The sequence below is a fragment of the Argentina silus genome (genome assembly GCF_951799395.1).
Source record: "Argentina silus genome assembly, chromosome: 2".
Taxonomy (NCBI): Eukaryota; Metazoa; Chordata; class Actinopteri; order Argentiniformes; family Argentinidae; genus Argentina; species Argentina silus.
In genome coordinates, this window is record NC_139656.1 from 11,901,744 (window position 1) to 11,924,031 (window position 22,288).

Consider the following 22,288-nt stretch of genomic DNA (forward strand, 5'->3'; position numbering starts at 1 on the left):
CTCCTGATACAACACACTGATCAAACACTGGATTGCCAATGAAAGCCACTCAGGCCAAAATTTAGAGGGAGGCAACATTATAGTATAATCCCAATTATTCTATATTTTGTTCAAAATGTAATCTCTGTCAAAGGTGTGCAACTTGTTAAACACATCCAACCTGGCTCTTGTCGGGGTAAACTAGAGGGTATTGCATATGTCAGAACTGAATCAAATCAAACCAAATCTCTAAATCTACTGTAATAAATGGACTGTAGTATGACAATGGAATATGATTAAAGGAAATGTCAAGAGAGATAAATCTCTCCACCATAGCACCTGTTTGGAAATCTCTGTTCACTTTCTATCCTTAGAGCAGGGACAATGTCTCATGTTAAGGTCTTGAAACTAATATTACATAAACATGAATTTACTAGAAATTATCCCCAAACAGACTGTTGCTAATATGTCAAATCTGCTAGCAAGAGTGCCAGGGAGAGATAGATGGCCATATCTGGCTGAATTACTAAGTACAGGTATGTGGCAACCATGTTATAATAGTGTGTTAACTGTTAAGTATGCACATGTGTTTCTATTCTTGTGCTGGTGAGGCTTTTAAAAGGGATTTGATCTCCAACCGCAGATTAAAACCAGGATTAGGGACATGGAACAGGGCTGGGAATGAGGAGGAGTCTACAAATGTGTGTGTGAACAAGTTTACGTTGTGTGTGTGTGTGTGTGTGTGTGAGTGTGAAGCTGTGAGTAATTCATACAGTCGGTGTGACAAAAGCCAAGTTAGCAGTCATCCATGTTCTTCATATCATTTATGTTACTCTCCTCTTCAATATTTAGAAAATGGCAGACTAAATGCTGCTGGGTGGAAATGGAAATGGAAGTCTCAGTCTCTCTCTCCCTCTCTCTCTCACTGTGTCTCTCTGGCCTCTTTTGTTGTCTTAATTTTCTTGTATATTTACAGATACATTTGCAATGCCGGAATAGACTTCTTTTACACCATCTCAGCACCACACTATGTCCACTTCACAGAGGTGGAACCAAATTGTCAACCCACTTCCTTGACTGGTGAGCAGGCATGCTAACAGACACCCCATATCAGGGCCCCTCAATCCAGCCCTGTTCCGCATCAGTGGCACACACACACTCTATTTACAGGCATGGTGCTAGGGCAAACAATAGCATCATTGGCAAGGGGTGGTGGATGGTGTTACAGCACACAAAGTTCAGCTGCCTCCTCCTTGCTTATAGCCTCATGAATATTGAGTGACTTGAGCTTGGGTGGAACGAGGGAGGGAGGGAGGAGGGAGGGAGGCGTGGACAAAGGGAGAGGGAAAGAAGAAGGAGGAGTGGAAGAGGGGGATGATTCCGTCAGAGTCTGTGGTGATGCGCAGGCTCTCTAAGTAGGGCTGGCTGCTTATTGATTCGAAAACAACAGGCTGTGCTATTGCGAGAGGACAGATAAGGGGGCAGTGGCTTAAAACAGCGACTGGTGAAATAGAACGGACAGAACAGCACCGACTATTGTCTCTCTTTCTCTTTCTCTTTCTTTCTTGTTCTTTCATTCACACTGGAATGACTGTGATTGCTATTTGGTCACCAGTGCGAGGATTTGCAGAGGAAGGTGGAGTAGCGCAAATCTGCTTTGCCTAGAGGGGACCGTCTCTGTGTCACACATCGCACATCTTCTGCAGGTAATCTATCTATTCATCCATCTATCCATCTATCTTTGTATTTATCTATCTATCCCCCTTTACCTCCCTTCACCTTCTTTGTAACACTGTTTCCATCATCTCACTCCCTCATTCATGTGATCATGGTCCTGCTCTTCATCTCTTCCTCCCATCATCCTCTCTCTCTCCTTCCTGTGTGTTTTCTTCCTCAGAAGCGCATAGTGCTTGATGTCCATTTTCATAATAGCAGCATAGTGATTTGAACAAGGGAACATTTCTATCCAATTCATATGAAAAATATGTTGGGTGAATGATATGTCAGAATGGAATTTCAAATAGAATATATTTCAATGTCCTCTTAGAAATCTACCTTTACCCCAAAATGTCATAGGTAATGACAAGCATGTTTTCATGTAGCCAATGACAGTAATAGGTGCAAACGTATTCATATTTAGTGTGACTACAACAGGTCTTATGAAAATAAATGGCAGTGGACATGTGTTTGTTCTGAAATTAATGCAACCATATGATCCACTCATGTTTTTAATATAGCGGCACTCATCCATAAGAACATTCATTTTTCTCTCAATCTGAGAGAAAAATGAAATCCTATAAATAATTTGATTTCATGTAGTAAAATTGTCTCAATATAAAACTGTATAACAGTTTTGTACACATATTGATCTGCTCTCCAGTCAGTGTGCTGTGTTTTTTTCACTCCTCACCAGTGTAAATGGGGGCAGTGATTTGGTTCCATTGCATTAAATGACCTCTGATGAGGTGCCGTGATTGGTTGTTCTGGTGGTTTCTGGATGTGATTGGCCTGTGGCAGGGAAACAGTGGGAGGGTAACCTCCACACACCTGGGTCCATTAATCGAGGTGAAGGTCAAGCATCTCTCTCTCTCTCTCTCTCTCTCTCTCTCTCTCTCTCTTACACACACACACACACACACACACACTATTCTGAGTCTGCTGTTGTGATTTTATGCCTGTGAAGCGGAGGAATCACACTCTCGTGATGAGGTAGCCCTGCATGTGAATTTCAAAGCACAGATATAGCCCCCGTAGAATGAGCATGCCCTCTTGGTAGAATGGTTTATGTCTGTGGCATTCATGAGAGAGGTCCCCACTTCAAACCCCACCGGTAACAATGGCGCCCAATGTGTGGCAGATCTCTCCTGGGGGAGTTCAAAGCGGGGTGAATGTAGAGGAGGTGATTTGGAATCATGCTCTCATGATGCCCTGCCTCTGACTTCTATGCCAAGATATAGCCCTTATACCACAAAGATGTGGTTTATGTGTGGTAAATGTTTACCATAGAGACACATGATGTAGCTACAGTATCTCATATTTTATTCCCCTTGGTTCATTTATGTTAAGATTACACAAAATGGTATTTGGTCTTATTCTCAAATGCAAACAGAGTCACATAATGGAGACAGGGGATGATTCATGTCTCTCGCTGGTAGAGGGAGTATGGGACTTGTAGTCATATACTTGACCATGGCTGTCAAGTCAATTAGACATCAGAGGCTTCTTTGCAGAAAAGGAAGGGAATGTGATGACAGATAGTGTGCGTGAGAGAGAGGGGGGAGGGGAGTTAGAGACAAAAAAATGAATATGAGGCTTTTGATGAAGCTACACTTTGCTGAGTAATGTGATGGGCAGGAAGAGACTTACAGAAGCTTTAAATGGATTCCTCTCCACTCCCTGACTATAGGCCAAGATCCAGTAAAGCTTCAAAGACAACATTTAGCTCTCACTCCGGTAATTACACTGCGTCAGAAGTCCGACTGATGCACAACTTTGCCAAACAACCCTCACTGCAGTGTTTGTCTTTCTCAAGAATCACCTAATTGTGCTGTCATGCCAGTTTGACACCATTCTGTAGTATTCGGTTCAGCAATTGAAGCAATGTAAAGAATTTAACAATCATGGTCTCAAGCTGCTGTACATGTACAAACTCATCTTCACCTAAAATAGGTTTAACAGTGATTTGGATTTGTGTTTTGTGAAATTGAAGGCTATGCTTCTTTTGTTAGGCATTGCTCATTGGACAGTAAAATGGATGGCCATGGTATTGTCTTTATAATGAGTGTCTGACCCTGAATCCCTTTCCTCATCAATGAAATCCCAGCAGCGGTGCTTAATTACCTGCAGTTTACCAGAAGACACAAAACTACTTTTAGTTCCTCAGGGAACTGTACCCCTTCTGGCCCATCTGGGTCCTTTCCTCTCTGTCTAGACATGCTTTTTCCTGTCCACATGCTCTCTATTAGGTGGCAAGGCACTATCTAAGACACTCCAGGTACTTGCTTAGTGAGATGTGTGAATAACCTCACTATATTGTGATGGCCTTTCTCTCCTTTATTGTCTGAAGTTTTATCATTCATTTAGTAAAGTGGATGGGTCCCTATAGCTTAATTGATTTAATACTATAGTTAAATATATGGAATATAATCTATATGTTAATTGTATGTAATTTTAGCAACAAGCATCTGCTCAATGGCCATATTACCATTATTAACAGCAAACCCTATGAAATACAAGTTGCCTTATCACAAGTTTCCTTCTCTGCTACAGGGCTCCCTTTTCTGTTGCTGACTCGTGACTGGGGACACCATGGAGGCCCCGCTTGTGTGCCTGGATGAGGAGTTTGAGGATCTCCGGCCCTACCGTATGGATGACATGGATGAGGCTGTGCCTCTCAGCCGACCCCCCTACAGTACCGTCCCCCTGGCACCCATGGCCCCACTGGCCCCCATCACACGCGAGGACTTCTCAGAGCTGGAGAACTTCTCAGAGATGATGAGCTTCAAGTCCATGGAGGACCTGGTCAACGAGTTTGACGAGAAGCTCAATGTCTGCTTCCACAACTACAACACCAAGACAGAGGGCCTGGCTCCTGTGCGCAACCAGGCGCACACCGAGGAGGATGAGGAGAGGCTGCAGGACGAAGAGTGAGTGCCATCCACCATCTTGTTTGTTTCTTTTACGTAGGCTTAAGTTTTCAGGCACTGTTTTCATGTTTCATAATAACTCTTCATGAAACAAAACCACAAAGACAGGAATATCTGTGTGCCTTTTGGGTTGTACAATGCACTCATACAATGAAATACTACAGCAACCATCTATCAGCAAAAAAAGGTATTGGTCAATGCTTGCTTGCCAAGGTAATCCATAATCTCTGATAATAGCTTTCTTGCTTGTTCAATTTGTAAGGCATATTGACAGGGGCAAGCGCTGCCATGAATACACCAACACATTCATTTATACTTTAGATTAAATACTTCAGCCATCTATTGGCTCAGTAAAGTATTGGTACATGATATAACTACTATGGATATAACACTGTTATGACCTAATAATATAACTGGATATCAAACAATCCAGCACCGATGCCGTCACTTCAATCACTGACCTCACCAGACACCAAACCATCCGCCAGCACAACCACAACACAAACAAGCTGTCAATCACCTGTGTGGCCCCACCCACCCCAATGCTATCCAGTCGGGCTGTGTTGTGAATTATTCAACATATTTTTGTACGCTTCAGCTCCTCTGTTGGTCTGTCTGCTGCCTCTCAACCAGCAGGCAGCCAGTACTTCCCATTCGCCAACAGCCTCTGAAGCGGAAATGCAGACATTCTCACATTGGGTGGAAATAAACCCTTGCTCTAAAAATAACTTGGTTGTAGGTGCCCTTGGGTACACCTATTGATCCATATTCCCAGTGCCTACGACTGAAGAAAATGTATTGATGATATTTATTACAATGGCACGATGCATATTTGGATTCTATTGTTATAAATGAGCTGTGTGTGTGTGTGTGTGTGTGTGTGTGTGTGTGTGTGTGTGTTGTGTTTCATTTGCTTATCTACCTTATCAACAGAATTACAAACAGCATCATATAATGTTAGGGATTCTAATGTTTTGAAAATGGCCCCCCAATTTCCTTGTAGTGATGTAGGGAGCAGTCATATATATCTACAGTATCTATCTATCTACAGTAGTTCATGAAAGCTCTCATTTCAATCATGTGAAATACGTTCAATGTGAACTTGCGGTGCCAGAGTGGAAAATTAACGACACAACTCAGCAACACAGCATGCTGTGTCCATATAGCCTACTGCTGAAACGCGTGGAATCAACTGAAACACATTATATTGCTATGAGTTAATTGATATGCAATTTCGCGGACAGACTACTACATAAAATTCATGTCTGACATCATTTTAGGAAGTGGCCATGAAGACATGATTGTTCTACATTAAGGTTTATCCAAGGACATCATCATCCCCCCTCACATTTTAGGCAGTACTCACAAAATATACTTCCTATGTCCCTGATAACAACCAGAGGCTACTTTTCTATCCAGTCTCAATTCCACTGAAACCTCAAATCCTTACTCCTGTCTCGCATGAAAATCCATTACTTCATTCTTTAAGCAATACTTTGCATTATTAAAGCTGAATCGTGCTTATTCATGACAGATTGCGCTAAAACATTTCCCCCGCTTCCCCCCGCTTGAGAGAATGTGTGACGGTATGAGAGTAGATAGGTGTTGGTCCCATTGCTTGGTCCTCGTTAAAATCCCTGATATTTATACCGTTTCCACTCTTCATCTCTGTAATTCATGAGCTGCTATTATAAACTTGATTTTGCCAATCTATCTGAGAAGGCAAGCTGATAAGGCACTTCACATCTTGTGTCTGCTGCAGCAGCGGCATTGAGGTAGACTACCGCTGCAATGTCGAGCTGTACCTATTAACCACTGGCACAACATTGAGCAAGCAGCCATTCTTTTTTTTAACAGAGGCACTATTGCTATGCTGTTATAATGCAGTAGGTCCACCATTGAGATATTTTACCCATTTCCTTTGGTGGCATCTGACTGACTAATTTGGGTCCTAGACATGATATGGTACAAAAACCTGATTGAGAACAAGAATACTACATTTGTCCATGGGCATTTTATATTGTGTCACAGCTGTGCCAGTCAAAAACTAACCAAACTGATGTTGTACAATGGTTGTGAGTATTGTTTTTTAAAGTTTTTTAAATGTCAAAATGCAAATGCTGGAGCTCTGTAGCTTTTGCAATGTTGTCATTGTAGCTTTTGCAATTGACAATGTTATTTGATGGTTGTTGGTTCGTCACATGTTGGTTGGAATGAACAGTTTATTAGACATTGTTATGTCATGGTTATTTTTCAACGTTGAATTAAGGTTGTCATCTGATGCTCATCATCTAACATTGTACATGATTGCACATGGGTTGAAAGTGAACATTTTATTAACATTGGCAGTTGATGGTCAGCATCAGACCATCTTACAGTTCAAAATAATAGTTTTTAAAATGGTGCCTATTTATGTAAATACAATGCTCAAAGTCTAATACTGATGGAATGTGAACTTCCTAACCAAATGGATTAAAAAAAAAAGAAAGAATCTTAGATCTGTTCTAGTTTCCCTACCCCACATTTCACTTATCTGAGCAATTGTGTCATTGATATGATAGCATTTTTACAATCAGGATTACATTTTACATTTGAATTCACTCTACTCACTTTTTTATGTGTCCTCACTTGGGATTTGAATTTATAACCTCTTGTAAGACATTGCTTTGCCTTACTGTGTGCGCCACCAGGTTAGTGCAGATTTAAAATGACACCCTCATGACTACATTTTGGGAAGACCACACATCTGCACTTTGCTATAAATTGGCCAGAGCACTATTATGTAGTGTTTCAGTTAATCTACACTCTTACTAGTGATTTAATTGACTTCTACAGATATATTTCAATCAATTGTTACACAATGGCCCAATAAATACTAACTACTACTATCAATATACCCTAACATGGTTAATTCTCGTTTATATGTCTGTGCCATTTGTTTATACCATAATTATAGTATTTACCATAAAAGGCAAGTGAACATATTATTACAGCATGGGCTGTATTCTTTTTCCCACAAATTATTTTACCAAAGATGACCAATGCAAAAAGAATGTCACTCAAGAGCATGAATATCCAGAAACGAAAGGCTTTATTTTACGTTTTTTCCATTTTGTCCTTTACAAATTCAATGATGCTGTATATACAGACAATAAAACTAAATACAGCAAGCTAACAAATCACTGCAAAAACAAAGTAATGTCAAAAAAGGCAACACAAATACAGTATACACCACATTCAGTCCATTCGTTCTTGTTGATCAGGCCACATGTTTTCATCAACATCACACTGGATGTTTTCCCTCGCAATGCAGCGAGGAAAAAATCTCCTTGCATGGCGCATCCACCCTTGGCAGTGCTCTGCCAGACAACCGGCATTCATTGCATCTAGGAGGGACATCTGATCATGTGGACAGTGATCCTAAACTTTCCACCTCCACGCAGAGAAGAATTCCTCAATTGGATTTAGAAAAGGAGGTAAGGAGTACATCATCATTCGTGGGTGGGACCAGATGGGAGTGGTGGAAAGCAACATTGTCCCATATGATGACGAAGCAGGACATGTCAGACTTCACCAGCCCTCTCTCTTCTGGTGGTACCACTCTCTGGTGCAATGCATCAAGAAATGTGAGGAGACGTTCTGTATTGTATTGGCCAGTTCTAGGGATGTTGCAAAGGACACCATCGCTGGAGACACACATGGTGATGATTGCACCCCTTTGCCCTGGCACATTAACGGCGGCCCTCTTACCAATGAGGTTCCTCCCTCGTTTCCCTGTTTTACTGTAAGAAAAGGCATTACCATGTCAAACCCTTACCTGTACATATTGGAGTCTAGTCTCCTTCACACGGTCACTGTTTCTTTGTAATGAAACTTGTAAAGTTGTTTCATTCCCACTTTGTGTCTATTAAGAACCCAATCAATAGTCACCAAACTCACACTGTTGACATTTGTGAAGATGTGATCTTGAATGACTGCTGTCTGGATCTCTCGCAATCTTATGGAATTGTTGGCAACAACCATATCTACGATGGCAGCCACCTGTGCCGCAGTGAAGACTTTACCTCTGTCACCAGGGTGTGGTTGTCTTTGAATTCTATAAATTCAATAAATATGTACAAACTGTGACATTTTGATGGTCACATGAAGGACACATATTGTACTGTATACAATGTATACTGTATACAGCGTGGTATAGCATTGTAACTTACCTTTTGTCATTCTTGAATATTCATACTATTGATGCCACAGTTGATCTACTGAGATTGGGATGGACCACCTGCTCAGCCTCTCTCATGGAAAGGCCATGATTGACAACATGGTAATAATTGTGGCATGAATTTCATCTGAAACATTAGCTCTTTGTATTCCCCTTTGAGCTACTCCACCACCACGCATCTGAACTCCTCTTCTTCTATGGGACCCTCTCCCTCTCCTTTGTCCTTGCCCTCTGCCTCTTACCATTCTTGCAAATAGCAACTCAGAGGTGACCTCCTTTATACATGAATAAGGACTGATTGCTGATTGAACAATTGTGCAAAGACGTTTTTCACAAGTGCAGAAGAGTTTCACATTCAAGGGAATAATTTGTATCAGCTGTGACCAAATGTTTTAATTTTGTTTGACGTGATTTACTTAGTTTTGTGTCTTTTGTAGAGAGTTGTGTTTACCCCAGTTTAATTAAAAGTGTCTTAGCAATCGAGAAAATAATAATTCTAAAATGCTCATAGGGTACTGACTCAAACAGCAGGTCAGTGCAGTACCAGTTAGTTCCTGTTTGGCAAATGGAGTGAATGCTGTGTGGTATTGTGTGTGTGTGTGTGTGTGTGTGTGTGTGTGTGTATTTCTTTTATTTAGTATGAACGTGTGTGTGTGTGTGTGTGTGTGTGTGTGTGTGTGTGTGTGTGTGTGTGGCATGACCCATGAGGTCAGCATTCTGATGAATGAGCACTTGTTCTCAGCATGGCTGGATTGTGCCACTAGGAGGAGAGCAAGGGTACCGTGCCAAGCTCTGAGAAAAAACAAAGGGTGGAAACAAGAGTTTTCTGTGTCATTTTTACTGAGAAAAAACCCTTAACTGGACTGTGGTGCTTATGGTTCAAGGGACAAACAGCAGACAATGATGTAAGAGGCTGTTTCGATGTAGATCTCTTCACAGTGGATACCTAAGAGAGTACCGAAAAGACACTTAAGAGAGTAGTAAGCTGTGATTTTTGTTTGTTCACATTGCTCATTTGCTACTTCAAAAGTAAGCTCAGTAATGCAATATTGATTTATATTATTGATTTGATTGTTTAGATTATTCAGAGTCAGCTAGCTGAGAGTCAGGATGGGTAGAAGAAGAAGACATTGAAGAAGACAGAGATGACGTCTAAATACATTGTCTGATGGTCATTGGAACTATAATTTGCTGCAGAAAATGTACAAAAATATGGTCTAATGTGCATTTCCGCCATTGTCAAAGAGTCTATTTCCTGGCTACTAGCATTGATCAGTGAGTTTGTCTGCTATGTTACAGTGTGTGGGACGCCCTGACTGATAACTACATCCCCTCCTCTGTCTCCAGCTGGGACGACCCCAACTCAGAAGGAATCAACGGCAACCTCTCTGATCAGGAGGTAATACTGCTTCCTTTTCCATTTCCATTCCATTAACCTTCCATTGTTACCTTGCACCTCCTCATTAACCCTCCTTACCTTCTCAAAAGACACTGGACAGTAAAGTGTATTTCAAGTTATTAGGCTGACAAAATAAGAATGCATCATGACATTTTTGGGATACAAACTGAAAGAATGCTTTTTAGGCTCTATGTCTACATGTTTGTTTTATTTTTGACTGACATTGACTACATTTTAGATGTAGATGCAACATAATTGTAGACCTTTTTGAGGATTGATTGGATTCTAGTTCATGGCCAAGACCTATCCATTCAAAACCAAACAGTACTTTGTTGTTGGGGTGAGATAGAGAAGGTGACAGGTATGGCAGCGATGTTGTGCTGATCTCCACAACACATCCTATAGATATTGTTTGATACATGGAAAACTAGCAATCAAATTGAAAAAAACAACATACTGGATGAGATAGCAGAGCTAGAGGCAAGAAGAAGCGGAAGTAGAAGAAGCGCGGCCTAACAAACACACCAACAACAGAGGAATTATGGAAGAGGATTTCCCAACCACATTTTCAAAATTCAAGAACAAACTATTGGCGAGCAAGAACGAACAACTGAAAAAGCTTGATCTACTCCCCAGGGTGATGGCCAATATAGAGTCACTCAAGGTCAGAGTAGAATATAACAACAAATACTTTCAAGACATAAGAACCACGATGACCACCCTCCAAACTACAATGGAAAAACTCATAAACGAAAACAAGCAAAAGAAAACTACAATACTGGATTTAACATGGATAAGTATGCGGCATAACATTGTCATAATGGGAGTGGAAGAGGGAGACAATGAGGATTACATGGCGACGGAAAACAAAGTAAACACCTTAATGAAAGTACAATTCAAGATGTCAGTGGAGCAGGCTGAAAAGCTGGATTTTCAACGGGCGCATCGCTTTGGCAAAAAGGTACCCAACAAACCATGACAAATGTTGTCATGCCTACCTATTACAAGACGAAAGTGGCCTTGCTTCAAAAAGGAAGAGAACTGAAAAGAACAAAGTACTCTATCAATGAACAATATCCCCGGGAAATCATGGAGACGACGTACACTATATCTAATTCTCAAACAAGTTAGGTTACAGAACATGAAGGTCTGGCTGGTTTTAGATAAATTATACATCAACAACGAACTCTTCAGGGATCCCAAGATAACTACCTGGCTGTGAGTAACCCTGCCATACTGTGACAGCAGATGAATTCCAAACCACACAACACTTCTCTCTTTCTACCACTACCTGGACCACTCTTAACACTTCATTCTCTATCAATAGTTCAGTATACTGTGGGTATAGATAAGAAACATTTTTCACAAATGACAATTTCAAGTTAAAGGGAAACACCATTGTGTTTCCAGGCTGAATAACGGGGTCCAAAAAGGGCAGTGGTCGGGATGTACCGTTGGCTGTTGCTGGTGTTGAGGTCAATGTAGCTGTTGTTGTCATTGTGGTAACTAGCAAGATTGTGGCGTTGACTGATGTTTATTTATTTATTATTTTCTTTTTTTTGTTACTGTTACTGGCTTGTTGATATTGTTTCTCTCTTTGTTTTCTTATTTATTTATTATTATTAGTATTTTTTTACCTTTGTTGGCTATTCTTGTTTTGTTTTCTGTTTATTGCCCCTTTCTATTGTTGTCATGTGCTTGAGAAGTGAAATCATCTCATAACATGGCATAACTTCTGGCTTTTAGGCTAGTGACCATAGAGAAGGTGCAAACATGGTTATATATGGGACAGTTGGAGTATTACGCAATTAGTGGTTGGAAAGTGATGATGACACAAGAGGGGCAATCCGGAATGGGAGGTTTTAGGGCATTTTTTGGGATAGGGAAAACGTTTGTAGGGAAGGGACAACAGAGGACAGTTAGGTACAGTGCATTTGGAAAGTATTCAGACCCCTTCACTTTCCCCTTCCCTTTTTCCACATTTTGTTATGTTACAGCCTTATTCTAAAATTGATTAAAGTCATTTTTTTCCCTCATCAATCTACACACAATACCCCATAATGACAAAGCCAAAACAGTTTTTTTTAAATTGTTGCTAATTTATTAAAAATAAAAAACTGAAATATCACATTAACATAAGTATTCAGACCCTTTACTCAGTACTTTGTTGAAGCACCTTTGGCAGCAATTACAGCCTCAAGTCTTCTTGGGTATGATGCTACAATCTTGGCACATCTGTGTTTGGAGAGTTTCTCCCATTCTTCTCTGCAGATCCTCTCAAGCTCTGTGAGGTTGGATGGGGAGCATTGGTGCACAACTATTTTCAGATCTCTCCAGAGATGTTAGATCGGGTTCAAGTCCAGGCTCTGGCTGGGCCACTCAAGGATATTCAGAGACTTGTCCCGAAGCCACTCCTGCGTTGTCTTGGTTGTGTGCTTAGGGTCATTCTCCTGTTGGAAGGCAAACCTTCGCCCCAGTCTGAGGTCCTGAGCGCTCTGGAGCAGTTTTTCATCAAGGATCTCTCTGTACTTTGCTCCGTTCATCTTTCCCTCGATCCTGACTAGTCTCCCAGTCCCTGCTGCTGAAAAACATCCCCACAGCATGATGCTGCTACCACCATGCTTCACCATAGGGATGGTATTGGCCAGGTGATGTGCAGTGCCTGGTTTCCTCCAGACATGACGCTTGGCATTCAGGCCAAAGAGTTCAATCTTGGTTTCATCAGACCAGTCCTTTAGGTGCCTTTTGGCAAACTCCAAGCAGGCTGTCATGTGCTTTTTACTGAGGAGTAGCTTCCGTCTGGCCACTCTACCATAAAGTCCTGATTGGTGGAGTGCTGCAGAGATGGTTGTCCTTCTGGAAGGTTGTCTTTCCACAGAGGAACTCTGGAGCTCTGTCAGAGTGACCATTTGGTTCTTGGTCACCTCCCTGAAAATGGCCCTTCTCCCCCTATTGCTCAGTTTGGCCGTGCAGCCAGCTCTAGGAAGAGTCTTGGTGGTTCCAAACTTCTTCCATTTAAGAATGATGGAGGCTACTGTATTCTTGGGACCTTCAATACTGCAGAATTTTTTTTGTACCCTTCCCCAGATCTGTGCCTCGACACAATCCTGTCTCAGACGTCTACGGACAATTCCTTCGACCTCATGGCCTGGTTTTTGCTCAGAAATGCACTGTGGGACCTTATATAGACAGGTGTGTGTCATTCCAAATCATGTCCAATCAATTGAAATTGATTTAAAAAGTATATTGGACTCTATGCTCAATGCAAAGTTACAATCAACTGATTGCAGCCGTGCCACAAAACTGGAAGAGGAAAATTGGACAAGGAGAGGGTAAGGATGCCTCACATTAAAAATCACAAATGGCTGAAAAAGATGGAAGTGTACCAGTTTCATTCAAGGTCAAAAACACTGTGCCATATAGGATAGAAGAATACTGGGAACAGATATTTGATGCTCCTATCCCATGGCATCACGTATATTAATCAATATGTAAAACAACAACCGAGTCATCACTACGCTTTTTTCAATTTAAAATACTGTTTAAAATAATTGCAACCAAAATAATGCTCACCATATGGGGCATTGAACAATCACCACTACGCAAGTCTGTAGTGAGGAAACTGAAGCAATAGATCTGTTTTGGTATTGCCCCCTTGTGTCTGACTTTTGGTCTAGGGTTCAGGAGTGGCTGGAAAAAAACAATATTCATCTAAAAATAACCTTACAAAAAGCACTATTGGGTGACTTGAATCATTAATCAATATAATCATACTCTTAGCAAAAATATTCATTTTTAGCTTAAAATCTGTGTAGGCTCTAAGAGTTGAACGTTTCAGGAACTATATGAGGCATCACAGCACAATTGAAAAATATATGGCACAGGGAAACCAAGAGATGGTGGTATATCGAGAGAGGTGTGTGTATATATATATACATTCACCGGCCACTTTATTAGGTACACCTTACTAGTACCGGGTTGGACCCCCTTTTGCCTTCAGAACTGCCTTAATTCTTTGTGACATAGATTCAACAAGGTGCTGGAAACATTCCTCAGAGATTTTGATCCATATTGACATGATAGCATCACGCATTTGCTGCAGATTTGTCAGCTGCACATCCATGATGCGAATCTCCCGTTTCACCACATCCCAAAGGTGCTCTATTGGATTGAGATCTGGTGACAGTGGAGGCCATTGGAGTACAGTGAACTCATTGTTATGTTCAAGAAACCAGTTTGAGATGATGTGAGCTTTGTGACATGGCGTGTTATCGTGCTGGAAGTAGCCATCAGAAGATGGGTACACTGTGGTCATAAATGGACATGGTCAGCAACATTACTCAGGTAGGCTGTGGCGTTTAAACGATGCTCAATTGGTACTAAGGGGCCCAAAGTGTGCCAAGAAAATATCCCCCACACCATTACACCACCACCACCAACCTGAACTGTTGATACAAGGCAGGATGGATCCATGCTTTCATGTTGTTTACGTCAAATTCTGATCCTACCATCTGAATGTCGCAGCAGAAATCGAGACTCATCAGACTAGGCAACGTTTTTCCAATCTTCTGCTGTCCAATTTTGGTGGTACATAGTACCTAGTAGATAGAATATACTTGTAATAACTGTTCAAATGAATGGAATAAACTAAATATTTAGGTCCTCTGTTGACGGGAGGTGGTGACTGGGAAAACTGTACCTTGTTGTGTCTCTGAAGTGTGTTCAAGTAAAGGTGGGACTAATTGCTTATGTCACCTGACATCAAAAATCTTTGCCAAATGATTGCCATTCAGAATCAGACTCTTCAACCACCCATTCTACCCCCCCCCCCCCCCCCCTTCCCCTATCCCTAGTCTTCTGTCACACTCAACTGCATACACAAGAGTCAGTGCCAAGAATGGGTCTGGGCCAATATGCAGACACTCAGACGCTAGGAAGCTATAAGCTTCCCACAGCAAAAAACAGTCTATCAGCATTTAGTCTTCGCGCATTTGGTCTTGCCTATTCCTGATGTCCTTGCTGGAATTGCATAGAATCAATGAACATCTTTTTATGGGTCAGTCAAAAAATAAGTCAGTTCAAATAGAATAGACTCAAGTGCAGAATGAATGTTAATGCTATAAAGAAGCTGTCCTTTCATTTGAAGAGCAAGAATTAAGGGACAGAATATCTACATACCTCCTACGCCCTATCAGAAATAAAGCACAAGTCATTGTCATTAGTCATTGACATGCTAAACGTGACGTTTGCGAATTGGTTATTTGCTTCCAATGCTAACATGCTAATACTAATCCTAGAATGGCCGAATGGATTTCTGTGGTCTGTCTGTTTCCCTATATTAAGATGCGAAAGCTAACACTCATGTGGGTGAATGGCTACTTTTCTCCATGTCCCCTCACATTCTCCAGATTCATGAAAAAGAGGAAGAGGAGATGAACGAGAAGAATGACAATGCCAACTGCCTGAGTGAGGAGCCTCTCATCACAGCTGATCAGGTGACTACAGACAGATGCAGTTAATTGCAGTCACTTCAACTATAGTCTACAATGCTGAATGTAAATAATATATAACACTGACATGTTGCTGTTAGTAAGGGAGATGCATTGGATCATTGAGTGCCTCTGAATTAGAGAGTATGGTATTCATCCCGCTCCCCACTCTCCCTCCCTCTCTTTTCAAGGTCATTGAGGAGATTGTTGAGATGATGGAGAACTCTCCAGATCCTGGAGAGACAGAAGAAGAGGATGAGGAGGAGAGTGGCCACTCCTCACCTAAGACCAACCCATCTCTTTTGGAGGAGATCCGACAGTTGTCTCAGGCCTCCAACAACAACTGCTCTTATGAAGGTAGGGGGCTCCCCAAAAAAGTTTTTGTTATACAGTGTATAAGTATTGGAAAGAGGAAGCATGTTTTCTTCTTTTAGCTCTATATTCCAACAGTTGGGATTTGAAATCAAACAATTGCTATGGAGTCAAAGTAGATATTTTCAGCTTTAATTCAATGTTTTTTTTTTTAAATTTCAGATTGATTTCTCCATTAAGAAAGTACAACATATTTCAGGGCTCCAAAATCATATAATGTCCAAATAAAGCACTCATGTTTAGTATTTGGTTGACAATCCTTTACATGCAATAACTGCCTGAAGTCTGTGACCCATTGTTCCCACCAGACGCTCTGTTGATGCTCTGCCAGGCCTGCACTGCAGCCATCTTCAGTTGTTGTTTGTTTTAGGGTCTTTTGCCTTAAGTTCCCTCTTCAGCAAATGAAACGCATGTTCAATTGGATTTAAATCTGAAGATTGACTTGGCCAGTCAAGAACCTTCCACTTTTTGGTCCTGAAAAACTCCCCAGTTGCTATGCTGGTATGTTTTGGGTCATTGTCTTACTGTATGATGGTGCACCATCCAATGAATTTGGAGGAATTTGCTTATACTCGTACACTTCAGAAATTAGCCAGTTCTAGTGGCGGCTATACATGCCCAAACCATAACACCCCCTTCCACCATGTTTCACAGATTTGCATTCCCTAAGATTAAGGCTGAAGCCTTCAGCATCCCTGGTCAAAGGAGTCCCTCGGTACAAGATGCAGTAGGGCTAGTTTCTAATAGTAAAAAGAAACAATAACTGGATAAAGCTGCAGCAGTCTATTTCATCTGAGTTGGTAACAGAGAGCAATGGTACCTCTTGTTCTACAACAGAAGGCTCCCTGTGGGTGGACATATTGTCTGACCATGTGGCTCCCATGCGTGACTCACATGTTTATTAGTCCTGTCTGCATGTGAGTGTGTGTGTGTGTGTGTGTGTGTGTGTGTGTGTGTGTGTGTGTGTGTGTGTGTGTGTGTGTGTGTGTGTGTGTGTCTGCCTGCCTGTCAGTATATTACTGTAAGGGTACAGTATGTGTATTAATTTGTACAAAGTATTTGTATGGGTATATATTAATAAAACAGTATTTGCATTTTTATGAGTGTACAGTAGGCCACAGCTTTGTCTGTGAGGGTATTTCTCAGTCATGTTGGGAGAAATTGTCAGTTAGTTATCTGTAAATGGGAAAAACGATTCGACAGCAGCAATCAACTTGAATTAATTGGGTTTATTGTCATCAGTGATTCTTATAAGCAAAGTGCACTGTATTTGTATTCAGCTTACTGAATCTCTTTGCACCAATATGTATACCTGTCTACTTGCCTCTCTCCCCTTCTCTCCAGGCCTGAGTCTGATGCCCAGCTCTTCCCTGGTGGAGCTGCTGTGTCGGGTGGAGGCGGCCATCAGGGAGTACTCAGAGGAGCTGGTCACCCAGCTGGCACGCCGCGATGAGCTGGAGTTTGAGAAGGAGGTGAAGAACACGTTCATCACAGCCCTGATGGAGGTGCAGAACAGGCAGAGGGAGCAGAGAGACAGCAGCAAGCGCCGGCGCAGGGACAAGGGCCTCAGTCTGCAGAGTAGTACAACTACTACTACTGTTGCTACCACTGCTCGCACTGAGAAAACAGGATCTATGCCCATGAAGGTCAGAGCGGAGGGAGAGAGATTTGTGTGTGTGTGTGTGTGTGTGTGTGTGTGTGTGTGTGAGAGAGAGAGAGAGCAGGAGTGTGTGAGTATGTTGGGAAGTGTGTGTGTTTCTTTGTGTGTTAAAGAGTTCATGTGCATGCTGTATAGATGCATTCCCAAAGCCAAACAGAGCCCTTTCCCTCACATCGACAAGGATAATGGATCTAAAGGCCATTATCTCCTAACTGCACTTACTGGAAGAACCAAATACTCAAAGAGGAAGTGACCACTCCCATACAGTAATAGCACAGTCCAGTTCAGTCATATCCAGTAACAGATTAATAACTTAACAGGTGCTCTTTACTCAAAGTGACGTACAGACAAACCTATGGCCATTAATTGTGTTTACCTGTCTTAAGTTATGTTGGTTAGATCTAGTACTGTTATAGTATCGCATGGTGTACAAAGGCAAAGTATGAATAGCCTGGTGATAGTTCAAATTTCCAGTCAATGTAAAATTGGCCATCAGTCTTGTGTTTTATACAATGGTACTCAGAACAGTCCTGATTGTCTTTGCACAGCGCTTCAGTATGGAGGGCCTCTCCAACATCCTGCAGACGGGCATCAGACAGACGTTTGGAAGCACAGGGACTGACAAACAGGTGAGGTCAAAAATCAACACTGTCAAAGACAAGGCTATGGGTGCCATCCAATCAAACTTGCATTACATTACACAGTAATGAAAAACATACCTTTTCTCCATAGTAAAATAGACACAGAATTGTGGATTGGGGACTAACAGGGTGATTTTCAAATGGGTACAAGCAGATAGCCTACTCAAGTGTAATCTGAGGTTTGAGCCCGACTTGCTTTCTTGGCCAATTTTCAAAAGTGACGATTTGAACAAACACCTCTGCGTTCTACCTGCGCCTGGCTCGCAGAGAGAGGTTTGTCATCTTTACAAACTATGCAAATACGATATTCACACGTCACACCTCAATTTTCAAAAAAGACGTATGCACATAGGCCCCTGGAAAAGTTGCACCAGGGTTGGATGTGGCGCACCATACTTGGGGGGTGGCGGGGGGATACAATATATAGGACTTGTTACAGTTTTACTGATACTAGATGTTCAAGATGCTACCGATGATCAAGTAATCAGAAAATATAGATTTGACAATCACGCCATTTTGAGTGACCCCTCCATATCCAGGCCGTTGCTGGCCACTTGGTTAACGAGTTGTAAACCCTTTTCCTTGCATTTGTTCAGGGTTTGAACAAATGCAAGGAATTTGTTCCTTGCATTTGGACTGGCCGTTAGAGGTCACTGTTAATACTAACTTTTGTCATTTGTCTTTTTGTGCTCACCTCCGCACACAAGTCTTTGAAAATAGCTTCTCAATACATACATGCAGAGTGGGTGCAGGAAGGATCAAATCATGCAGTTTGTGCATGGCCAGCTCTCTCCTAACTACCTGCAGCAACTGGGCTCATCTCTATGGCTCCTTGTAACAATTAAAAACAATACAAAATCCCAAATTCAACACAGCAACTTTTGGGCATTTTAATATAAAAAAAATGACTAGCAATCAAGTATTGAAAACCAGGCTGTTTCAATGCTGAAACATTGGGAGATAGAAGTTTCTGTCCCCTCTGGGACTGTTGGGGGGGCCTGGTCGTGATGTAACAAAGGAACTACCCGTATGTACCGACTGTATGTACTGCATGCTTACACAGGCATTAGGGTGACCCCCAAAAATTATCCAATGTGATTGGCTCTAACTTGAAACCCCCATGCTGTTATTTTTCATTTTAGTCCAGGAGTTGTTAATGGAAGCTGGCTAGTTAGCTAGAACAAAAAAGTTAGCAGTGGAGATGTCTCTTTGAGTCAGAGATATGCCGGCTTGTTTGAAGTTTTTAATTTCAGAACAGGATGTGCTTGCTTCTGATATCTGATTGGTGCTATGACTGTCAGTAATATCATTTTGAACCTTAACAGCCCACCCACTTCTGACTGCTCAATGACCATTATACAAGCTGTGTTTGACCGGCTCTGGAGTGTGGAGCATGCAGAGTACCCTGTGCCTGCCTTGAGAGACTATACTGTGCTACACCAGAATCCCTGTTTTTGACACATGGCTAATGAACAGCCCTACATTGAGAATAATGTTGAGAGTTAATGGACTAATGTGCTAAGCTGGTCACTCAAGGCAATGAAAAAAACATTTAGCATGCACATCTGCCAGCCACTGTGTATCATTAGCATGTATTTCACTTATTGCTGTGCTACGTCCCTTATTGTCTTTCCTCTCCTCTTCATTGTTTAGTATCTAAACACAGTAATTCCATATGAGAAGAAAGTAACCCCTCCATCTGTAGACGACCTTCAGATGCTCACGAATAGTAAGTAGGCCTCTTGAGAAGCTTAAATAGATTATAAGTTAACTCTATTTCACCTATAGCATCACCTATAATTTGGATGAACCCTACTACAGTAGGCTTGTTTTGCTCAAGAAGCATACAATGCTGCACAGGTGAATACTACATTTGATTATTTGTCATCTGCAGGGTCAGGGCTATCGAATAATTAAGTTTATAGTAGGATGCAGGGCTATCAAATAACTAAGTTTATAGTAGGATGCTAGGATGCTAATAAGATTATTGGAAAAGTTGTCCTATTGCCAGGTGCTGAAAACCATCTTAGTGTGTATTATTTCCACAGTTCTTTACGCCATGAAGGAGGACAGTGAGAAGGTGCCTACACTGCTAACTGACTACATATTAAAAGGTATGGATTCGATTTAGAAACACTTAAGGCAACATTTAACATGACTTATTTGTACTATGGTGTTATTCTATGGTCAAAATGGGAATCATTGTTACAGTAAGTTTGTATCAGGTACGGTAGTAGTCTACAGATAATGAATTAGTAGTTCCTGCTGCTAATTCTGTTATGCAACCACATCTTTAAATATGGTTTGTATAGGTTTTTGGCAAGTATTTACAGTACTGTGGTATAACACATTACCTTGTTAATTGACTAGAGAAAATATTGACCCAAAATAACATATTTGCTCATTTAATGTGTACTGTTGTTGATGATGGTGATTGAAGATAGTGTTAGGATGATTACATAATATATAATAATAATAATTATTATAAAGCCTTCCTTGTTTTTTGTTATGTTTTATCTCTAGTGCTGTGTCCCACCTAAAGACAAAAGCCATGGCCTGCTGACGGAGAATTTAGGGAGGGCTCCTTCAATCTCGCAACCCTCCACTCCCACAGTCCAAGCTGCATGAGTCCCCCCTTTTCATTATCAGCCATGGATTGTTACCATCTAAATCATTGTACCTTACTCATCTAATAAAACTACTGCCTTTGCTGAGCTCACCTTGTCCTTCCTGCACACTGAGGTCAGGCCAGAACCAAAATGGCCGGTGCCTGAATACTATTGTATGGGGCAACTGTTCCCCCCTAAAGGACTGACTAACTGATCTCTAATCAGAGCATGAGAAGCTTTTACTGACCACGTCTTTACAGGGATGAGTTTGTTTTCTGTTTTCTTTTCTTACAGAGATGATTTGTTAGATATTTACACTGATGTTTTCTTTTTTTTTTTCTTTTTACCTCAGGCCGAGGGGCTTGAGTTTGATACCATTTTGTTTGCTGACCCATTGTATAGGTTATTGAGAAATGACATGTTCTACTTACAAGTAGTAAATCTGGACCGAACATTTATGTCTTCATGATTCAGGAACATAAACATATGAATCTAACTCTTGAATACAAAAGCCACTTACCTTTTAGTACTGTAGCTTCGTTTCAGAAACATTGATTACGGGTGCAGTAAGTTTTAATGTTGGATTAACTTTGTCATTTATTTTAACTTGTATCTAATATTTCATATAGGTCATGACACTGTTGTTCATTTTATGCTTTCATTTACTGTCAAACATTGTATATTTCACCACATTCTGCCACGTGGAGTTATATCATTGAGTTTTCATGACTGTCATTCACTGATGAGATGAGCTCATTTGAATAAGGCATACATATTTATGACTTCCTTTGAGCCATGTAGGTGAATACTACATTGCTAATCACAAGTTCAAATAAACATGCTACCCTAAGAACATGTGCCAGCAAGTCTATTTCTTTTGACCTCCCATCTACTCTATGCATCAAGAACATTTAATTCTCAGACAGTATATATGAATACATTTTTGTAGGTTCTGTTCTATGATTTAGCAGGTTCATAGATTTAACTATGGGGGGGGGGGGGATAGGTGTGTGGTGTGTGTGTGTGTGTGTGTGTGTGTGTGTGTGGGGGGGGGGGGTTAGGGTTGGGGTTGGGGGGGGGGTGTCTGCTATTCTTTTTAAAATGTTTATATTGTCCCACTTCCTCAGATGATCTAAATACAGCTGAGACAGGAGTAAAAGTAAAAGGTTGAGGTTCCTCCATCCATTTGTTGTCCTCTAGTGGTTAGGGCTAGACATACACCACAAAGAAGGGAGGATAACAAACCCCTACACACAGTGGTTAGAGTAGGACTA

The 22,288-nt window shown here is 41.3% G+C and overlaps 1 protein-coding gene across 1 annotated transcript; it reads left to right on the forward strand.

Moving 5' to 3' along the window:
• The first annotated feature begins 1,605 nt into the window (after nt 1-1,605).
• On the forward strand, nt 1,606-21,884 carry fez1 (fasciculation and elongation protein zeta 1 (zygin I)). Its single transcript, XM_083686996.1, has 10 exons — nt 1,606-1,685; nt 4,249-4,625; nt 10,144-10,243; nt 15,652-15,738; nt 15,924-16,089; nt 17,449-17,750; nt 18,313-18,393; nt 20,059-20,134; nt 20,454-20,519; nt 20,929-21,884. Exons 2-10 carry the CDS (start codon nt 4,288-4,290, stop codon nt 20,943-20,945), a joined length of 1,233 nt encoding a protein of 410 aa, XP_083543122.1. The 5' UTR covers nt 1,606-1,685; nt 4,249-4,287; the 3' UTR covers nt 20,946-21,884.
• Nucleotides 21,885-22,288: the final 404 nt, after the last annotated feature.